This window comes from Symphalangus syndactylus, chromosome 6, assembly GCF_028878055.3.
Source record: "Symphalangus syndactylus isolate Jambi chromosome 6, NHGRI_mSymSyn1-v2.1_pri, whole genome shotgun sequence".
NCBI classification, from domain to species: Eukaryota; Metazoa; Chordata; class Mammalia; order Primates; family Hylobatidae; genus Symphalangus; species Symphalangus syndactylus.
In genome coordinates this window covers 38,203,590-38,220,488 of record NC_072428.2, presented here as the reverse complement: position 1 = coordinate 38,220,488, position 16,899 = coordinate 38,203,590, and the positions used below count along the sequence as shown (strand labels likewise).

The 16,899-nt window shown below is 43.2% G+C and overlaps 1 protein-coding gene and 1 long non-coding RNA gene across 12 annotated transcripts in view; one reads left to right on the top strand and one right to left on the bottom strand.

Annotated features, from left to right (window-relative positions):
• The window catches only part of SERGEF (secretion regulating guanine nucleotide exchange factor), a 237,365-nt gene that overhangs the window by 167,389 nt on the left and 53,077 nt on the right, over nucleotides 1-16,899 (bottom strand). For all 10 annotated transcript variants that reach the window (XR_010121291.1, XR_010121292.1, XR_008658416.2 and 7 more), the window contains exon 9: nucleotides 16,032-16,198. Coding sequence is in view for 4 of the 10 variants with exons in the window: in XM_055282206.2 (XP_055138181.1) it covers nucleotides 16,032-16,198 (167 nt within the window). In the remaining 6 variants the exon portion in view is untranslated. The remainder of the gene's footprint in view (nucleotides 1-16,031; nucleotides 16,199-16,899) is intronic.
• On the top strand, nucleotides 3,780-8,784 carry LOC129484357 (uncharacterized). 2 transcript variants are annotated; one of them, XR_008658420.2, is made up of 4 exons: nucleotides 3,780-3,928; nucleotides 4,574-4,672; nucleotides 5,778-5,948; nucleotides 8,474-8,784. It is a non-coding gene; the product is annotated as an uncharacterized lncRNA (long non-coding RNA). The 2 variants fall into 2 exon arrangements; XR_008658419.1 differs by lacking the exons at nucleotides 3,780-3,928; nucleotides 4,574-4,672 and having other exon boundaries at nucleotides 5,614-5,948.

The window sequence follows — 16,899 nt, the reverse complement described above, 5'->3', positions numbered from 1 at the left end:
TCACACTCTGGGGATTGTTGTGGGGTGGGGGGAGGGGGGAGGGACAGCATTAGGAGATATACCTAATGTTAAATGACGAGTTAATGGGTGCAGCACACCAACATGGCACACGGATACATATGTAACAAACCTGCACATTGTGCACATGTACCCTAAAACTTAGAGTATAATAATAATAATAATAATAATGATAAAAAGAAAATGGGTAAAGGGTAAAAAAAATAAATAAATAAAAAATAAAGGTAGAACCTTAAGTGGTTGAATTTAGTCCTTTTTCTTTTCTAATATATTCATTTAAAGATATAAATTTCCCTCAAAGTACTGCTTTAGCTGCATCCCACAAACACTGATGTGCTCTACTTTCATTATTGTTCAAAGTTTTTCAAATCTTTTTATTTTGAAATAAATTCAAACCTAGAGAAGAGTTGAAAGAACCACACAAAGAACTCCTGCTTACAGTTAACTCATATTCCCAAATCTAAACATTTCACTAGCTTTGCTCGCTACATCCCCTTCCCTCTATTTGTTTTTTGGTTTGTTTGTTTGTTTTTTGAGACAGAGTCTGGCTCTGTTGCCCAGGCTAGAGTGCAGTGGCGCAATCTCAGCTCACTGCAACCTCCACCTCCCAGGTTCAAGAGATTCTCCTGCCTCAGCCTTCCAAGTAGCTGAGACTACAGGCAAGTGCCACCATGCCCAGCTAATTTTTTATATTTTTAGTAGAGACAGGGTTTCATCATGTTAGCCAGGATGGTCTCCATCTCCTGACCTCATGATCCACCCGCCTCGGCCTTCCAAAGTGCTGGGATTACAGGTGTGAGACACTGCACCCAGCCTTTATTTTTTTCTAAACTGTCTCTGAGCAAGTTGCTAAACTTGATGCCCCATTATTCTAATATGTCAGTGTGTTTGCCACCAAAATTGACATCACTGTCTACATAACAATTCAACCATCAAAACTAAAAAATAAACACTGATACATAACTTTCAAGAAGCTTCAGACTCCAATTTAGGTTCTACCAATTGCCCCAGTAATGTCCTTTACAACAAAAGCATCCAGTTTACAACTGTACATTTCATTTAGTTGCTATGTCTCTTTAGAATCTTTCAACCTGGAACAGTTCCTCAGTCTTAACTTCCAGGACTTTGACACTTGTGAAGAATGTGCCTGCTTTTGGTCACTCTCCATTTCCTTCAGGTAGTTTTTTTCACATTTTGTCTGAGTTTATAGTTGATTTCTGTAGGAGGACCGGTCTGATAGAAACTACTGCACCACTACCAGAAAGGGAATTGAGATGAGATTCAATCCTCTTCTGAGCACAGATCCCACATGAAAAAACTGCTTCTCTCTGTTTGATTAGCACGACAGATCTCACATTTACAAAACAGGAACAGCTATATTATACAGCCTCATTACATTTCACAAAACTTTTCCAAATATCTACTTCATTATAATTAAGATGATACTGACATAGAATTAAAAGATCAAATAGTACAGAAAAGTATAAAATGAAAAAGTCTTCCTGCCTAACATTAAAAGAATGATCTCATGAACACAGTCTCTCTATTCTATGCTTGCCATATCAGTGATAAGAAAACTAGGGGAAACTTAGGCTGGAAATCAGAAGATATAAGTTTCCAGTCCTAATTCTACTGCTCCAAAAATGGCCTTAAATAAGCCACTTACTCATATTTGATACACAATTAGCACTTTTCTCAGCTGCTAGGAGTATATTAAATTGTTCTGTGCCTAAGTTTCCTTATCTGAAAAACATACATAGCACAAACCATCTTTTCTATATGCTTCCTAGGTAGGAAACAAAATGATTTAATAATGTATGTTTGAGTGTGCTGAAAGCTGAAAGCACAATACAATGTAATAATACATCAGGTATTACACCTCTGGAAAAATCAAATGGAAATTAGAAGCCTTGGTTGGAACACAGAAGAATCTATGCTCTATTTAGTTTTATATTATTACACTATCTATACTTGCACTGTCCAGTATGGTGGCTACTAGCCACATGTGGCTACTGAAATTTGAATTAAAATTAAATAAAATTAAAAATTCAGTCACTTGGTTACATTAACCATATTTCAAGTGCTAAGTAGCCACATGTGGTTATTAGCTATTTTATTAGACTGATACAGACAATTTCCATCATCCTAGAAAGTTCCACTGGACAGCACTGACCCATACAATTTTATAGTATGCATTCTCTTACTTAGCTGATTTTAATGTTATTGTTGTGGAACTAATACACAGCAGCTAGCCTGCCACTATAAAACAAAACAAACAAACCCAGCACTTTGGGAGGCTAAGGCAGGCGGATTACCTGGGGTCAGGAGTTCAACACCAGACTGACCAACATGGAGAAACCCCATCTCTACTAAAAAAACAAAAACAAAAACAAACAAACAAACAAATTAGCTGGGCATGGTGGCACGCACCTGTAATCCCAGCTACTCAGGAGGCGAGGCAGGAGAATTGCTTGAACCCAGGAGGCAGAGGTTGCGGTGAGCCGAGATCGCGCCACTGCACTCCAGCCTGGGCAACAAGAGTGAAACTCCACCTCAAAAAAACAAAAAAAACAAAAAACAAAAACTCAAAGGTGAAAAGAAATTGGTCTCCAGGTGATTAAGAGCTCTAGCCAAATTAGAATGGTATTGGCCTTAGAACTTTGGAAGAAGCCTTGGAACTGCTTCTCACTATACAGATTAGGAAACTGAGGCTCAGAGAAAGCAAAGTCTCTGGTCCTAGGTCCCACAGGGAGTCAATATCAGAGATGAAAATGGAATCAGGTATGTAGTAGCATAGGCTTTGCAGTAGGATCAGGGTTTTATTAGCAACTTCGTCATTTACTAATCATGTGACCTTGGACTAGTGACCACCTCTGAGTCTCACTCGTCTTCAACCGCAAACGGAGGAATAATAATCCCTACTCTGCAAGACTGTCATGAGGATTAAAGAGATGGTGCCTAGAAAGTGCTTAGGAGAGAACCTGGCATCTACTGGGACTTGGTAAATGCTATCTGCTGTCATTATTAGCAAATACATTGCTCTTTCCACTGCATCACAGACCCTGATAAGGGAGGCTGCGGCCACCAGATAGATCATCATCATGGAGCTAGTGAGTGTTGTAAGGCACGGGGAAATTATGCAGCTTGACAAAATGTGCCAGGGGAGCAGAATGATAAATGCATTATACAGCAGTAACTACAGAACTGTTCCCAAAAGCTCCCATGCAACAGCAGAAATTTCACCTTGAGGGGTGCAAAGGGAGATGCACCATTTGCATGCCTCTGTGCTCTCACCCTAAAATAGGTGTCTGAGGAATGGAGCAATGCAGATTGAAAAAGATGCCTATATTTCTATGCCCCTCATGCTGAGACTACTGGAGGAGTCAGCGTTCTGTTTTTGTTTCTCTCCCTCCAGAACTAATACATTATGACTCTGTTAGCAACCAATACAGCTATCTCATGACAGATCTCTCCAAGCCTGCTTCAGAGTAGATGGAGAGGGAGCCCCCAAGGCTTCTCCAAGTGCCTGCTATGTGACCTAGTCCCTCACTCCCTGCCTAACAGGGTATGACGCACAAAAAATCTTAAGATACAGTGCCCACTCAGTAGCAACATATACTTTCCTCTGGAAGACCACCACACGTGGGATAATCAGATGTTACAATACAATCAAATACTAATAGGTGATTCAAACTCTGAGTTAAGACTTCCATTCAATTCAATAACAAATCCCAACCATTTGCTTTCTGATAGGCACTGTGTCATGCACTAAAGTTAGAGCCACAATCAAGATATGGTGCCTATCCTCCAGTAGCTCATACTTGAAATGGCGACTGAAGTTGTCCAGAAAAGATTCCATTGGGCAAGCTCTAATCTGAGCCTTGTAAAGTGGTACACTTTGGATGTGCAGGTAAGGGGACTAGGACTGAGATACTTCAAAACTCATACTTCCCGCCACTGTAAACAGAAACAGAACACAAACCGAAGAAAGAATCATGAGGAATTAAAATATCTTTTCTCAAGTCTTCAAAGGCATGCTATACTGTACCAGCTTTAAAATGGTGGTTTCTGGGGAAGGAAAGCCTCTTGGGTGGCTCTGTTTACCTCCACTAGTTTGTGCCCAGACACCAAGGGAGGGAAGAATGAGCTGTTACAGGCTCTGCCAGAAGACTGGCACATCTGGACTTCTAGGAGTTGGGGTGAGCACCAAGCCGCAGTCACATCTTTGCCCTTCAACCTGGAAAACCACCATCCAGTCACCTGTATGTCCTGTAGTCCACACTGCTGCCACTATGTTAGCTCTGCTATTTCCCAGCTTTGTCCTTAAATAAGTTACCTCCCCAGGTTTTGGTTCCCTCATCTACAAAATAAGGGTAAATTATTATAGTGCTTCATGGGAATGTGTTAAGAATTAAAAGTGATGCTTATAAAGTGCTTAGCATAATACATGGCACATAGTCAATGTTCGACAAACAGGAACTAACATTATCATTACCTCTTTTAAAAAATCCAATTGTTCCTAATCCATTCTTTTTTTTTTTTTTTTCTGAGACAGAGTCTTGTTCTATCACCAAGGCTGGAGTACAGTAGCACAATCTCAGCTAACTGCAACCTCCATTTCCCAGCTCAGCCTCCGAAGAGGCTAGGACTACAGGTACACATCACCATGCCTAATGTTTGTGTTTTTTGTAAAGACAGGGTTTTGCCATGTTGCCCAGGCTGGTTTCATGTGATCCACCTGCCTCAGCCTCCCAAAGTGCTACAAGAAATTAGTTTCCTAAAAACCCATGTAAGAAATCTACAAACAAAACGTACATTTGTTTATTGCTTCATAGTTGATAAAATGCTTTCACATCTCTGACATCATTCTGACAACTTACAAAGCTAAATCCAACAAGAATTATTATATCTATTTGACAGATGCAAAATCTGAGACTCAGAGAAGTAAAAGCAGCTGTCCAAAGATCAAGCCGCAGTGTAGTCTCTTGATTCTTCCAAGTCCTTCCCCTATTTGTTGCTCCCTCGTGCAGACCCTATCTTCAAATGATACGCATGCTCCATGCAAGTAATAAGAAATCTTACCAGTGGGGACCACAGTGAAATAAAACCACAGAGAAGAAACTAAAAAATTACTGAATCACCTTTTTGAAGCAAGGGACTTTCCTCACCCAGTCTTGGGGGTGCTGCTTACAGTGACATAAACATTTTGTTCAGCAGCCATGAGCAACCTTCCCTAGCCAGCTAGGTCTCCTGAAGTGGCACATGGGGAGGCCCCTGTGGGAGCCACAGTAGCCTCCCAGCACCTGTGAGTGGGACCCCACTCTACCTCCTACTTTGCTTTCCACTTATACTTCTGGTTCCTCTGAAAAGCCAGAGGCTTCACAATTAATTATTGTAGCAGTTGCTCCTTTTGCAAAGATATCTCTGATTCCTTCCATTTCTGCTACCCATAGCCAGTCTCCCCGAGTCTTGGATGACACCAGACATCCAGTAAAAAGAGCTCTCTTCCAAACAGTAATCTTCAGATGCAGGAGGTGGCGGCCACCACTGGCAGTGTCCCCACAGACAGAACCACTACATCACAAAGGGAATTATGTAACCATACAAAGATTAACCTCCCCCTTCTAGTCACAATTCACCAGTCCCTCTAACAACTGGCCAGGGATCTTGGGGGTCTAAAGGCTGCATCCCAAGGGAATGGTGTGGTTTTGCTTCCTTGGAAGTGACAAGAGGAATGTTTTCTCTTTATCTACCTCAAGAGATGCCTACCAGGCAAGGCTTCAGTGGTTCAGGACATTTCAGGCAAAGAAGAGGCTGGAGCCAGACGGCAGTCATCTTTGGGGAAGATGGGGAACTACAGGGCTCGCTCGTAAGGCAGCTATCCAATATAAAGTACCCAATGGAGCCTGCCAAAGAGAGGCTTAATTCAGGTCAGTGTAAACAACAAGGAGGTCCCCTTGGTCAGAAGGCTTCCAAGCAAGAAGCTCCAAGGAACAGCAGCCCTTGGAATCAAGCAGATGGCCTTATATAGGGGAATGAGCCACTCAGAACAAAGTCCCAAACAGTGACTAAGGATCCAGGACACTGAGTCCGATCCCTGGCAATGGGACTGGCAAAACCCATACCCTGCTCAGGGTAGGGTTTTTGTGCAAGTAGAACTGGGAGAGAGATCTAGCTGTCTGGATGTGGCCAAATCAGGAGGGAGAAAGTGTTTAGGAAAGGCAAAAGCGAGGTCAGGGCTCATCACATCCCAGAGCCAGGCCACCAACAGCCCAACAAATTCCAGGCCTAAATCAAGGGCAGGGGAAGTAAAGGGAGGGTGGAAAAGTGCTTCAGGGACAGCTGCTCAACAGAGCCAAGAAAGGTGGATAATGACACCATGTGAAGAAAAACTCAATAGGGAAAGTAAGAAGAGACATGTTTGTAAGACTGGGTGGTAGGAATACCAAGATGATTATAAGACATCATCCTTGTTAGCTACTGAGAAATAGGTAGTAGTCGTCCAAGAAGCCAAAGGCAAATGGAAGCAGAACCAGCATGCAAAGACCCAGAAGTATCAAAAAACCTGATGCATTATTGGCTAGGCATAGATGAACTGCGGAATACAGGGAGAGACTGGTAGAAGGTGAGGCTGGGTATTTTGACAGAAGCTGGATCAAGAAGAGCTTCTTATGAAAATCCAGAGATTTTAGACTTCATTCAGGATAGGAAGCCATCAGAAAGTAAGGGCACACATTCATCCCTATAACAATCATTTGCTCAGCACCTGCTGTGTGCTGGGTGCTATTCAAGGTGATGAGGAGACAGTGGTGAACAAGGCCAACAACAGTCCTGGAGCTTACACTTTAATGACTCCATTCTTTGCACACTGGCTATGCAGTTTATGGGTTGTGTGTTTCTAGAGGCTGGGTCTTAATCTCCACCATATCTTAAATGCTTGGCTAAGTTTCTTTCATATAGAAAGCGCTATTAATAAGTGTTTATTATGGGAATAAACGTTTTCTGTAGTTTCTAAGAGTCTAAAGAAAAAGAGCATAGTGCAATCAGATTTCTATTTCAGTACATCACTTTGGCAACTGGTTGTGAGCAACTGGGGTGAAACCAAACTAGAGACAAGGGGTTACCAACTAAGAGGCTGCCACTGTATTAGGCACTAGATAATGAGGGTCCAAACTAGAAGAATATTGGTAGAAATGGAGGTACTTTCAGTCCCCTGACAAGCCAATTCATGTGCAGCTCATTCAGCCTTCACAGACCTAGAATTGCTCTCAGCAGACCACTGCAGCCTCCTTTAAATCCTCATTGCCTTCTGTTTTCACTCTAAACCTCTGCATGATTTACTTTCACCCTGGGACAGCCCAGTTTTCAAGGTCAAATGCAACAAAAGACAGCTGGTCAGCTCCAGGGTGACCCTGGGCAAAGCCTGGGGCAGTTGTACTTCCGCAGAGCATGGTAGTGACATATGAGGTCACTAGGACTTTAAATCAGTGCTGATGAATTTCCTCTGCTGCTGAAAACAAAGCAAGCCAGAGATATCCTTGCTGTCAATGCTGATGGCTGCCTCAACAGGAATTCATACTCTGATGCTGCATGGAGATTGGCTGGATTATCAAGCATCTAGGCTCCACTATCTTCACTGGTTCTAGTTCTAAGAAGTGTTTACAAGATCCACGGTGGTTCTATGTAGCTCCTAAGATCTCAAGTGATTAAGACAAAACAGCAGCTCTGACCCATACTTTTAACAAAACCTGTACCTGAAGCAGCTCATATGTCATGAACCTAAAAAACAACTTTTTTTGTACATGTACAGCACTTTACAGTCTATAAACGCCCTTATATATACTATCTGCATTTTTCTATAACTCTATGGGCAAGATAAAGCAGATATTATTATGTGCACTTTGTGAATGAGAAAGCTAAGGCTTGGAAAGGTTTTGAATGACCCAAAATCATACAGATTGTACAAACAGAGCAGAAAGTCCAACCCAAGTCACGCTCTACGTTCAAGACTCTGTCCATCAGACCTCCAACTCCAGCCAGCACGAGTTTACTATAAGCATGAATTAACTTACTGTCCCAATACTTAGTGAGGCTATTCCTTTCCTTGTTGCTTTTCCTGATATGACACTGAGGCAGAGCCTGTAAAGGGCCCACCAAGTCTCCATTAGACCTGACTACCATCCAGTGATACCCAAAGCCAGAGCCCAGGGTCACACCCTGATCAGAACTGTCCAGAGAAGAAGCTGTTGTTGTACAGGCCTAGCAATGAGAAAAATGAGGGGTCTGAGAGCCAGGTTCAAGTCCCAGTTCTGCCATGTACTGTGACTTTGAGCAAGTGACAGCTTTCTTTCTCAACTTCAGTTTCCTTGCCCCCAGAATGAGGACAGCAGCATCTGCCCTTCCCACCACTCAGGTGTCAGAGCCAATAATGGTGTCTTCCTTCTCTCATTTCCAGGCAGTCACCTGACAGTGCTGGAAGAAGCCATTACAGAGTAAAGTGAACTAGTCCCTCCCAGGTAGCCTCCCTGCTCTAACCTCATCACTCCAGCAGATAATTTGCCTTCCAATCTAACCACGAAGATTTAAGCCAACCAACATGAGCTCTCACACTTTTTTCAGCACAATTCTATTATTACTTACTTTGTACCAAACCTTGCCCTAATTATACAAAGATAAATAATGCCTGTCCTCAAAGAACTTCAAGTTTGATTTAGAAATGGGCATGTTAATAATTACTACATTACTAATAAATACCACATTGCAGTATTGGGCGGCAAGTTTGACTTTTATTTGTGAATTCTTGGTGCCTGTGCATGGCCCACAGTAGGATACAGTAAACATCTGTTGAATAAATAAATAAAACTAACATAAAACCTGATAACAAAAGAGGTACACAGTTCAATGAAAGCATTCTCTTCTCCACCTCAAAACTTCTCTGTTCGCATATCCCCTTGTTTCTTTACTCCAGCACTGAAAGAAAGAAAAAGTCTCCTTTCTTCTTGTCAGAACTGGCCCCTTCACAGTGCCCTCAATCCTCTCTCTCATCTTCTTGGGGGCCTTGCTCCAATTCTTCTCCTTTCCTCTTGCAACTTTACTCATTCAGTTTTCTTCCTCTCTCTAAATCTCTCTTTCAGCCTTCTGACGCACTCTGGTTTCTCCATGCTTACAAAACAAACTGTAACCAATCTCTCTCTTCAAGGTACTAGGCTTGTTTTCATGCTCTTTGACCAGAATCTCCTGGAAGGGCTACTCACACCCACAGCCTCTATTTCTCATCACCCGCTCACTCATTTGCTATGCTCCTGCTTTAGCTTCTACCTTCCCACTGAAGCTGCTCTCTCAAGTGCCACAGCCTCCCAGTCACCAAATCCAGTAGTCTTTACTCCATCTCCAACCTCCGTGACCTCCCTGCTGGCATTTCCTTGGCTTCTGTGACTGGGCAGGACCTGGCTTCCCTTCTCCCTCTCCTGTCAATACTCAGTCTCTATCTGGCTGCTCTTCCTCTGCTTTCCTCCTCAAGTTCTTGCCAAGATTCCCCTGTTACTTTACTTTTGCTCCCTTGAGCACTAATTTAACATCAAGCCTTCCAATTCAGGAAGGCTTTCCAGTCACAACCTCCCACCCCAGCCCCCACCCCCACCCAGCAGAACCCAGCAAAACCACAGGGACTGAAAATGCAAGAAAGAAAAGGTCATCAAGACACGGGAAGGGACAGGATCAACATATTTTCATTGCCAGACTCTCTTAAAGACTTTGTCACATTCTGTTTGTCCTACAGTGAACTTAGCCCTGCTACTAACTCACAAGCTCCTAAGGCAGAAACTGTTCCCCTCTTCTCTGCTTCCCCTACCCTAATGCTGTGTTCAGACAGACAGGCATACTCAAGCATCTATTGGATTAAAGAAGAAAATCCAAAGGTGAATAGGTGCGAAAGTACTTGGCAAACTGTGAAGTGCTAAAGGACTATGAGGCTCATCATCAATAGCCTTTGCAAGAAACTTCAGGGCTGTTCTGAGCACAATACAGGCTCACAGCCTATCTGTGCTGGCTCTGCAGGGCATCTGATGACCAAATGCCTGAAAACATGGAAATGCCTATTCCCGAACTGGCCTGGGATTGAGAAGCACAGACTATGGGGAAGAAGAGAAGAAGCAGTGAAAATGGGTACATACCTCCAAAATCATTGCTTTCATTCATTTTTCATTTATTCAGTCAGTAAACATTCACTAAGTACCCACAAGGTGCCAGGGACTATTCTAGACACTGGGATCACATCTTTGAACAAGACAGACAAGGCCCTTGCTCTCTTGGATTTTCTATTTTAGTGAGAAAAGAGAGATGATAAATATAAATAAGAAAATACTGGGTGGTATTAAGTGCTTGTTTCACCATCTCTCTCAAACATGACAGCTCTTCCTCTCTTCTGAGTGTTCACAGGGACAAATCCGGTCCACCACTTTGAGGTTTGTTTTGTGTTATTTCTTCCCCTGCTATGTCAGCAGCTACAGCACAGATGTGCTAGATTTTTAAATCTCCAGTGAAACCATCTTCGGGTGAACACTACTACCCATTTAAAGCGCTGCTATCCCATTTCCAGTGGGCTTTAGAACACTGGACCCTGCTACAACTGAAAGGTTTGGGCTGCCTGGGCCCATGGTCTCAGAGACCTCATGCTTCTCTAGCAACAGCAATGATGCTGTGGGTACTTAACAGAGAGCCACTTGGGAATGCTTTTTCAGGTTGTGTTCAATTCTGTCAGAGCCCTCTGGACTCAGCTGATTGCTGGTGGTAGATTTCTGTGTTATTTAGGGCACCAAAGTCCCACAGTCTTGACACAAACTTAAAATTAGAAATGCATTAAATATAGGAAAGGAGGAAGGTCATTCAGGAAAGGCAGTCTTCCGAGGGAGCTGTAGGACAAAGACGCCCTGGAAACTTCCAGGTTCATTAATGGGTTTTACACAAGCATTCAAGTGGTATTTCTCCTTCAGAAATAACACTGTGGAAAGTGTAGGGGCCTGGCTCAAACCTCAGCTAACACAGCTGAGTGAGTGACTCTGCAAACTAAAAATAGCTTCTTTCCCACTCATTCCGACAGATTGCACTTAGACCCTGTGCACAGGTTGATCCTCTAGCAGTTTTAGTCCTGCTGCAAATGAGAGCTGATGGCATTTGGGCTTGACAATTACCCAATCTCTGGTTTAACTTTTATTTCCACGTTTCCTGCTCCTGCTCCAATGGCACTGTATGTGCACACACATGCACGTGTATACTGAGTTCCCTGGCTGGGATTTGGTGCTCCTGAACCAAACGTGGGCAGAATTTAAACCAGGAACATGAGTCAGGACTGTGGCTGCAGACTGAGCCCAGAGAAAGTCCTTAGAAACACTGGGAATCAAGCTGTTTGCCTTGGATCTTCTAATTCCTACCTAGCCTCTCTGGCCTCAGTTTCCTGAATAACAAAATGGGAATAACCACGCCTATTCTGGCCTATTTCACAGCATCATGCTGGGATCGAATGAGACAATGTATGTGAAGGTCATTTTCCTTCAGACAGTGATGGGACAGGCTAGACAGGCAGCCAGATTACAAAACTAGGTTCAGCCACTAGAATGGGTAGGCATCCTGATTGCATCAGAAGTTAAAAGTAATCTAGACTCAATTTCAGTTTATGCTGTCCCTCGGCCTGATATCCTTCTATCTTTGCTAAACTCCTATGCATTTTTAAGAACCCAATTCAAATAACATTTCTTTTTTGTTAGTGTCTTCAGAATTAACCATTCCATCTTTAGTGCTCCTTTGGCCTTTTGTATATACTTCTAGTAGCACTTTTCACTCTATACAGTAGATATTAACTTACATACCTGGAAGTTCTTTGAGGGCAAAGACCGTGTATTTCTCCTCCTTGTATCCACCTCCCCATCCACTTCCACTGTATAGCCAACACTGGTGCACGACAGGTGTCAAGCAATGTTTATGGAATGGGCAAGAACTCAAAAGTCAAGAAGGAGGTAAATGTCAGAGAGATCCAGGAAAGCATAAAAGGTGGGACAGCACACAAACAGCCAGTGGTGGGGATGGTGGGCAAGAAATCCAAGAAGGCAGTGTCACTGAGGTCCGTCCTAGGCAATAAGGGCACAGCCATAGGGATGACAGTCAAAGCTGAACTGCAAGTTCTGGGAAGACCAGACAGGGATTTCATCTTGGAAACACAAAGAATTGAACAGAGAGCAGGAGCACTCTATTGAGGTCCAGGGAATAAGGAACAGCGGCATCATACCAAGTCCCACAACCTAAACTGGAATAGGAGGGCGTGGGGACAAGAAACAAAGGCAGAGAATAGAGGCAGGGCAAAGAATCAGAGCAAAGCTGACGTGGTCCTGAAGAAGCCTGGAACTTATAGGTTAGTTAACATTCCCAGGTTTGCCAAAGTTGAGTTAGCAGCTAGGGATTAGAGACCTTAGCTATGAAACTGGCTTGGAAAGTAGAGAGCTGCTGGGGTATACATGTGCAGTCAAGGAGCAAACAAACCTGTTCACACACACCCTGCCCTGACATGTGCTTGGCGGGATTAATCCAGATCACTGTACTACCCACCCTTGAATTTTCCAGGAGTGCCTAGAGAGGCCCAGTATCTAAGGTAAAACTGACAGTGAATGAAACACAGAAGTTTTTACCACTGTAAGAACATTAACGGAAGGCCTGCAAGGTCTAAAATCTCAAATAAAGTGTTTCTCCGGCTAGAGAGGAGACATGGCTCAGAAGAAAAGAATTGAAACACTTAGGGAATTAGAGACCCTTATTCCCAGACTTCAAGAACCCAGCAAAGGGTTCCACCCAGGAAAGGGCACATAGAAAGAAGGACCTCAATTTCACTTTATCTATAGAGTATGTGACCTTCTTCAAGCACTTCAAGTTCAAGACCCAGGCTCACTGTTTACCTATTGTGTGATCAGCAGAGGCCAGTTGAGTTTACCCATTCTTAGCCTTAGTCTCCTTATTCACAAAGCAGCAATTGTAACACCTGCACGCAGGTTTATCATGAAGACAAAATAATATCTGCAAAGCATTTAGCATATTGGCCTATAATAAGCACTAAATAACTTTGTGTTTCTTTGCTTTCTTTGGTTCCCAGGAAGGGATGGTTATACCACAGTCAGCTCTGTCTACCTGTGTTTTCCTCTCCTGCTTGGCTATCCTTCTGGACCCTTCTGTGCAGACATCCTATCTGAGACACCAGACAGTTCACTCCTCCTCCTGCTTATCCCTTGGACATTAAAGGCAATTAAGAAGAATTACAGACAATTGGTCAGCTATGTGCCACACTCAGGTCCTCGAGGGTCAGGAAACATCAGCCTAGTCCAACACTGTTCCTGCGCCTCCAGGTATCTCGGCACCTCTCTGGCCAAGCCCATGACCAGGGTAGCACCTAGTTTAGTGTGGCTCTTGTCTTCTCCAAGGTGAACCCACTCCTAGTAGCATATAGCTGCCTCCTGGCCTGGCTCTCTCTTGGCCTCGAGCAAATATATGCCTAGCAGGCCAGACCTGGATATCCACAGCTGGAGATAATTCCCAGACCCAATTTACCAGAGAGTAATAGCCTGGAGTCTGAACCTGAAATGAGACCAGAGCGTCTACACTCCAGCATCCCAGAGACTGAAGCTAGAAGGAAGGAGCTCTAAAATGAAGCTGCCAGGGGGCTCAGGGCTCAAGCCCGCTCCTGATAAGCTACATAAAATTCACATCAATGTCAGGCTCTTAGACTAAATTTTGCACTGGTCATGTCTGTCACAGTGCTGCATACTGTGGCTACCACATGGCATTAAAAAATTTCAAAGGGTAAGAAGAGAATGGAATCAACAGTTTCTGAGCGCCTACTAAGTCAAGAACTTTGCATGTTATCCTTACCAATACCAATACCTTAGGTATTATTACACAGGGTATACTCATCTTGCCAATAGAACTAGAGACTCAGAAAAATCTAAGAATCCTCTGTTCCTCCACTACTGTACTACCTGACCACAAAGTCTTAAATGATCTTGGAAAGACAAAGAAAAACTAGAGTCTAAAGCACTATTTAAAGGCTCTCAGCACCTTAACTCACTAAGCAGATAATACTAGTTTAAATACTGCATTCCCTTATTCACTACTGGTAAAGCCAACTTCTGCCAAACACAATCTAAAGAAATATATCAAAAGTCATAAAGATGCTCCTGACCTTTGCCCTTGTCATTGCATCCCCAAGATCATATCTTAAGGAAACAGTTCAACAGAGATTCACTAGTGGTGGGGAAAAAAAAAAAAAAGGATGATCTAAATGTCTAATATCCAAAGAATGGTTTGAGAAATCCCAGAACCTTCTAATCACGTAATGTTTACTGTATAGCCATTTTAAATGATCATTTTAAAGACCAAGAGGGAAAAAACCAAAGCATCTGTGATAAAATAAAGATTGAAAACAAAACATCATAAATGCTATTGGTACGACTTGTAGAAGTATGGACATGTGTATACACAAAAAGGAATGTAGCTGTTTTAGGGTGGTAAGATTATGGAAATCTTCCATAATACTAAGTAGTTTCATTATTATTACATGTAAATTGTCTTTGTGGTATTGTTTAGTTCCTTTTCAACCCAAGAGAGAGAGAAGAAAAGATAGACACACTTAACCTAGCACTAAGAAAAGGCCCAGGAAGACCAGGGCTGGGATGTGAAAGCAGAAATTGAGAAGCGTCCTACATACCCGGAAGGAGGAGGCCAGGCAGGGCCCTGGGGAAGGGAAGCCCTCTAGGTATGAAGAGGGTTGTCATTAGTCTGATGCTAATTACAGAAGTCTCACTAGCTTATTAATTTTTTTGACAGACTCTGAATGAAGACTGAATTCCTTCATTAAGCCACCTTGGGTTCAGAGGCACATTTCCTGTGTGGCCATCCCCATTCTTCTAAAAAATCTAGCCTTTTCTTTTTTTTAAAGGGTAACAGTAAAGTAAAATTTAGTAACAGAAACACACACCCTGGAGAAATTAAGATTCCTGCCTTAAATGTAGAAATCAAGCCATTTCAGAAAATCAAAGGGGTTTGAATAAGCAACTGAACTACAGTGTTCTCTGGACTGGGAAAAATAAACATGAGTATAAAATATTTAGCTCAGTATTAAAGGCCCTCTTGATCAGGTTCCAGCCCATCTTTCTGAAATTACCTCATAATTGTCCCTCCAGATACCCAATGCTCCAGCCAAACTGAACCACCAAGTGGTCCCCAAAACAGTTTCTTCACTTTCCTACCCCCGTGACTCTTTTCAAGCTGTTGTGCACAATTAAAATTTCTGTCTTACAACTGCTTGCTCAAGTCTGACCCATCCTCCAAAGCACAGATCAAAGCCTTGTCATTTTCCTTTTTTTTTGTTTTTGTTCTTGTTTTTGAGATAGAGTCTTGCTCTGCCCCCACCCCCCTCCAGGCTGGAGTGCAGTGGCGCTATCTCGGCTCACTGCAACCTCCGCCTCCTGGGTTCAAGCAATTCTCCTGCCTCAGCCTCCCAAGGAGCTGGGACTACAGGCGTGTGCCACCACGCCCAGCTAATTTTTGTATTTTTAGTAGAGACAGGGTTTCACCATGTTAGCCAGGCTGGTCTCAAACTCCTGACCTCAGGCAGTTTGCCCACCTTGGCCTCCCAAAGTGCTGGGATTATAGGCGTGAGCCACCGTGCCTGGCCAGCCTTGTCATTTTCGAAGCCTAGGCCAATCTCTGTACCCTGAATTCATTTCTTGCTCTTCACAGTAGATCCAAAGTACTTTGAACCTCCAAGGAACTACACAAAGTCTGCCTTGCAGTACAGTTATCTGGGTAACTGACTTTTGACCACATTAAAGCATGAGCTCCTTAGGGCAAGGAACTCTTCAGATTCCTACATGGTACCTATCCATAATGCCTGGCACACAGTAGGCTCTCAGTAAATGATTCACTGAAAGATAAGAAAAAGGGACACATTACATCTGTGAGAAGTCACTTCCTACCTCAGTTGCTCCAGTTAAGCAATGCAGAGATGAAGGCGTGCTGTTCGGTGGTCTTGAACAGGGAAGAAATGAATCTTGCTTTTCCAGTTTCCAGCCTTCATACGTCTCCAACTTCCTCCCTAGTTGACCATAGTCTGCTCGGCCCCAGGTAAACATCTTGCCAGTTTCTAAAAACAAATATTATTTGAATTAAGACTACATTCCACAGCTGTGCTCTCATGGGTAGGCAATGCATTACAAGAGAAAGTGTGACATTTATTTTAGTACCACCTACCAGGAGCCTTCCTATCTTCCTGTAAAGAAGGCACATGCACTCATATTTTTACAGATGTGGAAACTAAGGTTCAGAGAGGTTAAATGACTTGCCCAAGATCAAACAAGCTGTGAGTACTAGAGCTGGATTCAAGCAGAGATTCATTCTACAATTTCTGCTCTTGCATGTTATATAGATATGGATATGACTATAGATATACTTCAACCATGCTTTATGGCCTTCCATTCCCTCCCTTCCCCACACACTCCTTGTGCTTTGCCCAGATGCCTGTTGTCAGGCTCCCCTCTCCCCCACCCAACGCAGGGCCCCATTTAGCCACTTTGAAGTTCTCCACTCCACAATCTCTTAGGGCCTAGCTCAACGAATGGCCAGTTTCATTTGCTCTCCCCTCCTTGTAACATAAAGGGACCTTTCAGAATCTATGCTCTTACCCAAAGGAGCAATTCTAACCATCCTAAGGCAAGTGTTTATGTGTGCTAGAGGGAAGGGAGTGAGAGAAGAAAAAAAAAAATGGCAAAACCATTTGGAGCCAGAAAAGCATTTAGTCCCCCACATGCACCACATGGGAAGCTGGCCAGTGCTAAAAATGACAAA